This window comes from Hydractinia symbiolongicarpus, chromosome 10 (genome assembly GCF_029227915.1).
Source record: "Hydractinia symbiolongicarpus strain clone_291-10 chromosome 10, HSymV2.1, whole genome shotgun sequence".
NCBI classification, from domain to species: Eukaryota; Metazoa; Cnidaria; class Hydrozoa; order Anthoathecata; family Hydractiniidae; genus Hydractinia; species Hydractinia symbiolongicarpus.
In genome coordinates, this window is record NC_079884.1 from 24,329,568 (window position 1) to 24,338,180 (window position 8,613).

The 8,613-nt window shown below is 33.5% G+C and overlaps 1 protein-coding gene across 1 annotated transcript; it reads right to left on the reverse strand.

The window, feature by feature from the left end:
* Positions 1–7,056: 7,056 nt before the first annotated feature.
* On the reverse strand, positions 7,057–7,788 carry LOC130612995 (uncharacterized). The gene has a single exon (XM_057434321.1). The coding sequence runs from the start codon at positions 7,786–7,788 to the stop codon at positions 7,057–7,059; it is 732 nt and encodes a 243-aa protein (XP_057290304.1).
* Between the last annotated feature and the right edge of the window lie 825 nt (positions 7,789–8,613).

An 8,613-nucleotide genomic window follows, 5' to 3' on the forward strand; every position in this document is an offset into this window, starting at 1 on the left:
TTTTTCTTCTCCCCTTAAGTCAAATTTCTGAAGAAAAAAAAGTAATTATCTGAAAAGGCTTCAGATTTAGTGAATTAAAAAATTCGAAAACTTTTTCGAGATAAACTTAATAAATTTAATAAAAAAATTCCCGAAATTCGCGAATGTTTTTCTTGGGAAATTTCTCCGGTTCAATATGATTAACACTAAAGTAAAAATTAGCGCAGAAAAATTAACGCATTTTAACGCCAAATGGAAACTAGCTTAGCGTTCACTTGCGTCCTGCGTTTTCCTGAGTATTTTATCAAAGGGTTATAAAGCGTAATTAATAAACCAGTGGAGAAACCTCCCCCCTTTGGCTCTTTGTCTCTTTTTTATAACGCCGCCTTTTATATCAAAGAAAAAAAATCTCTGGGATGGTGGTTGGGGATATAATAGGCGCAGTTAAGCCCTCGGTACGAGGTTGATATACTTATTTGGCTTTATGCTTTGCCTTGCCTGCATGCCTTTTAGCGGACCATAATTGCCAGTTGCCTTCCTTAATAATGCCTTTTGATCACTTCTGTACCTTGACTTTTTAATGTTGTTACAGTTATTAAAGACCAATATTTTTGAATTCATTGGAACCGATTTGACCTTTAATCTCAAAAAATTATAGTTTTTTGGCGTTATGACCAATTGTTTAAATTGGTACATAATTCTGCTAACATGATTGATTTCATATTGACCTTATATAAATGTAATATCTTGTTTTCAGGTATTGAATTTGAAATATTTGCACCTTGATATTTTCTATGCTCCCGGAAAAATATGATACGAGCTTAGATATATTGAGAATACGTAGTCTTTGAGTTGCAGAGGGGCGAGTTTCTATTAAGATACTTGCCCGTACCTTGCATTGCCGATTCCTCTTTCTATTTCCTTGACTGCCTTTGCGTGCCTTTTAATTGCAGTAATTAATGCCTTTGCCTTGGCAACCTCTCCGCAACCTTCTCTAAATTAATAATTATAGGTTGATAGGTTCTAGGTTGATACCTATAGCTGATGTTGTAAGTATCGCGAGGTGTATTCGCTTTTTATGTATTGTACATTTTATCGGCTGATGTAGAGTTGTTTAGTGCGAAAACTGAATATGAAGGAAATACAAGAGATGAGAAATGGCAAACAAAAATTGTCGTAAAACCATCGTAAAACCAATTATGTGTTATAAATTTTTTTGACGTTAGGTTTCATATTACGTTATATTAAAGTTAGAGTAGGTATACAGCCATTGCAGTCTGTATAAGCTCAAATATAGCAGAAAAGATCGTGCCGCTGTTAGAAACATTTAAACACAATGCAAAATATTTTCAGTTCTAATAAATTCAATAAACGTCCATATTTTTGAGAGCTCACTGTTTTATTGTTTGCTTTTTCTCTTCTTTGTTCTTTTACTAACTTCTCAACTTTTTCCGGGTAGACAAAGCTTTTAATTACGCGACATTAAACATATGCAGCCAGATATAGTTTACGTTGTATTCTTTGGAATAAATGAAATAATTAAATTACTCTATAAAACGCATTCACCTTTTATACAAACTACAGACACGCGCTTCAAAATCCGTGTTTTAAGATCAGTGTTTTAAGGTTCTTTTTTTTGATTTTGCCTGCTGTATTTTGTTCTTCGTTTAACATAACGGTAACACGTATTTCCACCATGAAACAGGATACTTAACGTATGGGTGTGCTTTAAAAGTCGAAATCAACAAAGGAGTTGATAAACCTCAACAATAACCAAACGTTTAATACTGACGTCATCAATCAACCACATACCCAAACATTAAATAGCAGCTGCCGCCTTTCTTAGTTTTGTTAGATTCAATGTGTGCCTAAAAATCAGAATTAGGACAGTACTTCAGAAGTTACAGGAGTAGGGCATTTTTGATCCTTAATCCACCTCCAGCTGAGTAACTTTAACAGAACAAATATGGTTGTACCAAAATTGGTGGATTGTGGGATCAACAGCTCCTCCTGAGACATCTCTATCTAAAGGGTGCATTCTAAAAACTTTATTTGTAGATAGAATGATTACAGTTGTGCTTTATCTGTTTACAGTAAATTTTCTTTATATATTTATTTACATTCTTTGTATATTCTTTTATGATACGAAAAAATATAATGCATGACTACTCTGGTTATAAGCTAGGCTTCACTGGATTCCTTATTGTTAGCAAGTCGTCGTATTCGCGTCCACAATGCATTTACTTTTGAGTTTCTGGATAATTTCTTTCGAATCCTTCTGTTCAAAAACACATAGATAAATACATCTGAGATAAATCCACTAGTATATAGCATCGTAGCTACTCGTCCTAACCATACTGGTTTCTTTTTATACACCCTGATGTAGATTAAATGCACAAGATCTGGTATATAAACACACAAAAGGAAAGTCAGTATGATCACGCATGGTACTAAAAAGTTCTGTTTTTTAGTGTTTAATGTTTTGCTGGCATTAACATTAGCATTTAAGGAATCACTGTTTGAGAATTTTGGAATATACTTGAAACATTTTAGGTATATGTACGTATATACTATCAATGCATTCAGCACGACGATTGTATTGATAACCGGGAATATATACAAAAAGGAGAATGTTACATAATCCAGATTGATTGTAAACATTAGTATCATAAATACCAGTGTTAATAATGCAGAAAATGACCAGATACCAAAGATAATGAACAGTGTTCTTCGTTTTGTTAAATACAAACTGTATTTTGTTTGAAAATAAACAATGAAAAAACGATCTAGAGTGAGAAATATCATTGTCAACGAGTTTACAATCCATATACAAAATACGTGAATAACTCTGAGAACATTATACCAATCAGATCCCACTTCGTCTGCAAAATGTGCCTCTGTTAACTGGATAATTATCTGATTACTACATATGAAAATTTCACTTACACTTAAACTACGAAAGTATAATATTTGAGTCGGGGATACAAGATTCGAATGTACTGAAAGTACATATAATCCAAACATATGAAGTATTATCGCTGCAACGAACAGAAGAAGTTGGAATATTATAAACATCATAATTACAGTTGATTTTTTTCTTTGTATGGCTTCGGCTTACAATTTCTTGAATCTAGCTTTATCGATATATCGTTATTCTCGTAATCTTATAAAGATGTTTTACCTGTGAACGCACGTAGAAGTTTAATGCAACAAACGCGTTGATTAATTTTGTTTTATTCCCTTTTGTGAAAACAGGATCTTACATGGATTGCTAATATGACCTTATCGTAATAATGTTAAACAATTTACCGATTAAGGTGTAGTTTTTCCAGGTGTAGACGAAATCATTCAAAAGTTGAACTTATTCATCGACACGAAAGGTTTTAGTTTCCCGGGAAGAGTCAAACTTATCTCTCATCCAGGTGTATTCTACATTTTAGAATAACAGAAACTATATGATTTGTTTAGTGCAAAGAAATTCGCTCGTGTTTTAAAACAAAAATTATCATAAACAAATATCATCCATTTAATATTCAAAGCTTCTTTAAACCCTCCTCAAACAAATGTACATTTTACGGACGAAGTGGATGCTGATTGGTTAAATGTTCTCACAATCACTCACCATTTTGGTATATGTATAAACTTGTGGAAGAGAGTTCAAATAAAAAAGTTTGACCGTTTTGTTTTTATAAAAAAGATATTACATTGGTTTGCTAATACGATCTCATGGTAATAAGGTTAAACAAATAACTTTCTTATCAACGAATAATGTTTTATTTCTCAAGGAAGTGAAACTGATCTGTCATTCAGGTGTTGATTTTAGAATAACAGAAACTATAAACGGTCGGTTCCATTGGACTGAAAGTTTTTTGACAGCGCATGCGCACTTAGAAAAAAACTTCTAATTCTGTCTCAAAGTATGCACGCGCTAACAAAGAAGCTTGCAAGTTTTTTGTACTTTCGCAACGAATACAATCCCAACTTAGATTTCTTCTTACAATGTTATGCTTTGCTTAATATTTTAGTGATGTTTCTAAAAGACTTTGTTTAAATAAGGCATGCAAATGTGTTTTAGATGTCTAACGCAGCAGCAGACAAAAAATGCACTAGTTCTCTGACAAGCGTTAGAATGTTTTTGCAGGCCCGTTGTTCGCACTTCCCTCACAGAATTCGTCTCTAATAAACTTATTGATATCACAAGATATCACAAGATATCACAAAAAAGCATGGCTTTTGTTAAAAGTCTAAGGCTTAAAAACTTGTTAACGTATTTTATACGAATACACATAAATAAACACATCTATATTTTAAATACAGCTTCACTAAATGGTGTAAACGTCATTTTGAATAAACTGTATCTGTATTTACTGTGTGTACATTGTATCTTATGTACTTACAAAATTTTCTCTTTGTAATGGATTTATTAGTGTTTCTTTTGCGCACCTTTATGACATTCGACGTTTCCAAAAGACTTAATACATAAGTCCTGTAAATTTGCTTTCGACGTCTAACAATCAGACGAAAATATACTAGTTTTCTCGCAAGCGTTGGAACGTTTTGGTAGGCTCGTTGCTGTACGTCTCTCACAGAAGTTATCTCATATGAACAAATTGCAGACCTTTTGATTCTCTTATACTTCTCTTTTTCACTGCAAAATATCACAAAAACATTGCTTTTGGTAAAAAGTCTTAAAAACCATTTACTCGAACACATATAAACACAATAATTTCTAAATTTAGTTTCACTAGATGGTGTAGACGTCATTATGATTAAACTTTCTCTGTATTTACCTTCTGTGTGTACATTGTATATTATGTACTTACAAACAGTTTTTTTTGATGGATTTATTTGTGTTTCTTTTGCGCACCTTTATCATGTGTGCAAGATTTTCTTATGTTTACATCTTCTTGCGACCCATCACAAGACAATAGAGTTGATTTTCCCACCCCCTCCTCCCTCAAAACAAAAAGAAAAAAACACAAAGAAGGAAAGAAGGAAGTAAAAGGCTTCGAATTAATTAAGGTCAAGGTTCTTACAATTCCCCGTTCCCTCTATACGGCTAATTCGCAATGCATTATGGTAGTTGTATTCTACAGTTTTCCCTCCCAGAAGCGAGAGTTTGTAAATAAATAACAGCATTCTTTTTATTGTGGCGATAATAACAAAAAGCCGTTATTGTTTGTGATAATTTTCAAATCTCCTCAAGAAAATCATTATCTCCCTTATCCAAAACCCGTGTTATTGATGTAAACATTTAAATATTGTTAGTTAGTGAGGTTTTAGGAGTGAAAGAAGTCGAAATGGAAGTAATAAATAAGGATACAGATTTAGATATAATTTTAAGCTCTACAGATCTTGGGCCTAGCTTTTCTCAAAGCTCTTGTGTGGTACCAAGACCTGTTTTTAAAGAATTAACAAATGCCGAGAGGGACGAAGAAGTGGAGGAAAGAACACACGAAGATATAAGTCAATGGTCAACTGATCTTGCAGCTATGCCTTCGATCACCCAGGAGAAAATTCACCAATATTTAGTTCTTGGAAATAGCTGTGATAGCAAGCCGAAGGGTGCTACAAAGCATAAAATTCTTGGATACCAACTATTCAAGGAGAGCTACGTGAAGAAAGTGAGAGTTAAAAGTAATGTTATGGCTGAAAAATTAACTTTTCTTGTGAAATGTTTTGTAGCTGCTTCCATGAAAAGAGAAAAATATTCTGTTTATGTCCACCTGTGTCAAAGAAGTGGTGATATTTTGTATGCGAAATGTTTATGTAAAGCTGGAGCAGGAGGATGCTGTAAGCATGTCGCAGCAGTTCTATTTCAATTGGTTGAATACAAACAGTTGGACTTAAAAATTGTCCCTGATGACAAGACATGCACAGATTTGTTACAAAAATGGCATGTACCTGGAGAAAGTGCAAATTCTGCACCAATAAAATTTTCTGCAATGGCATTCGAGAAAGCAGACCTTACGAAAGACACAAATGAAAGTCGCAAAAGACCGTTGGTCACAGGAAATAGAAAATTTTGTTCTACACCACTGTTTGCACATGAGCCCTCAACCGAAAAAGTCAAAAAATTAGCGACAGACTTATTTGAAATAGGGCAAGGAACTTCAATGGCATATTTATTACAAGGAAATGACTATAAACCATCATCATTTTATGACACATCTATAAAAGAATTTAATTTTGAACAGACAAACAGTGAAACAGTTGAATTACGTCCGACAGTTAATTTATTTTTGCAGGCTCTTGACTTTGAACCAGAAATAGCAGAGTTATCAGATGAGCAAAAGTCATTTGTAAACAATTTCATTCATGTCAATGCCGAACAAGTTCGAGACATAGAAAAATCCACATGTACTCAGTATAAATGTGATATGTGGTACACAGAAAGAAAGAAACGCATAACATCATCCAATTTTGGATCTATTATAAATAGAAGAAAAAATATACATCCAAAAAGCATATTACAAAAATGTCTAAATAAAAATAAAAACTTTACATCAGAGGCCTGCAAATGGGGCTTAGAAAATGAAGTTAATGCTCTAAACTGGTATCAAACCGAGAAAAATATTGAAGTCGAAAAATGTGGTTTCGTTATTAATCCAAAATGGCCGTGGTTAGGTGCAAGTCCTGATGGCGCAACAACTTTGAATGGGAATGCTCGATTGATTGAGGTGAAGTGCCCATATTCAAAAAAGGATTGCTCTATTTCTGACGCATGCAAAGATAAAAATTTTTTTTTACAAATATCGAATGGCAAGCCAAAACTCAAAGAAAGACATAATTATTTTCACCAATGTCAAGGTGTGATGGCAGTAACACAAGTCAATGAAATTGATTTTATTGTTTATACAAAAGTTGACCGACATGTGGAAACAATAGTTTTTCAAAAGGAAAAATGGAACAGAATTACTTTGCCTGAGCTAACACACTTTTATTTCACTTTCATGCACAGCAACATTACAGAACAACAGTGTGAGTAAATAAAATTGTTTCCTCACAATATTGTTTTGTCTTTATATTTCATGATCTAGTATATATATATATATAGTGTACGAAAGTTTATAATTTTTAGTCATTCGTATTTACATCTGGTACCAACTGTGGTAAAAAATTAACTAAATAACAACAAATAACCCATATCTTATTGAGTTCAGCAGCCATTGATAGTTTGAAAACTGTTTGTAAAATTCGGTAATTTTTTATACGTTCGATTGCTCGTTCGACATGTACACGTACAGATGCTATTCTTCTAGTTTCGTTTTCCTCTAATAAACTTAGCTGAGGTTTTCCATCTAAAAATGGTGGAATATTTAATGTTACTCCATCAGGTAAATCTTCCTCGAGCTCAAATCCTCTATCAGCCATCACAGAATCCCCAGGCTCTAGCAAATCGTATATACCACTATCTTTTGTTATTCGTTTATCCGAAAAGCGTCCACCATACAAATCAGAGACAAATGTCACTGATCCATCAGGAGCTATTCCGACTAATCCTTTTGCTGTATTATGGTGTTTGTAATTTGAAAAGGTACTGGACTGTGTGCGATATGACGTAGGCATTTCCACAAATACTTCTGTACAATCTAATATGACACGGGTATTTGGGTAACTTTTTTGAAAACATTTCGGCATTCTATTTTGTACTGTTTCTTTTGAAGCCCATATTGGAAGCATACGGAATTGTGAATGTAAAAAATCTGTCCATGTAATCAATATTCTGCTTATGTGACTTGTCGACATATTAAATCGAACAGCCATATCTTCTAACAAAAGTCCACATCGAATTCGAACCAGTATCATAAAGAATTCTTCTTCTGCGCTCAATGATCGTGATCGGCCTCGTTTTGTAGAGTTTATATTTTTTGTATTTTCAGTGTTAGTATTTGAACCCCAATATATTAGTTTATTTGCAGCTGGTTGTAAATATTCTAAAACTGCTTTGAATAATTTATAAGATTCGAATCCGGTATAAAACTTAAAGTGTGCTTCATTGTGTTTAAACCGGTCAATTGAAAATGCTATGTCACTTATAGTGGCTTGTTGTTTTTCAATAGTTTGATCAAGTTCCTTTTCATGAATTCTCATACAACTAATTTCGGCTCTCAATTTTTCCAACTCTTGTTTTAACTCTTCCTCCACAGATAATTCTGCAGCAATGTCATTTGTCGTAGCCCTCACAGGAGAAAATAGTTGCAATTTACAGTTTGTACTGTTGAGAGTTTTTCTTGGTTTGCTAGCTGTTGGTTTGATAGTTTTTGGGACTATTGTGGGAACATTGTTCATATATGTCTTCTTTCCACCAGTGAAATGAACAGAGCAAACTCTATGCGATGTAGAAGGTACAAAATCCTTTCTACTGATCATAAAAAGCCATTTCTTTCGAAGCTCTGAGTCTTTAGGAATGACATAAAAAGATAAGTCTGGATTCTTCTTTGAGTTGTTTTGACAGAGAGGTACACAGCAAGTTATCCCTCCTCCTTTACTTTTAGCTTGCAATAAAAAGCTTGAACTTGATGAAAAGTTTGAGCCAATGCTTGCAGGAGAGCCCAAGTTTTGAAAAAAACTGTTGTCTTGATTAGAATTTTGTATATCGCTTTGGTTTTGAGTAGAATTAAGGATGAAGTG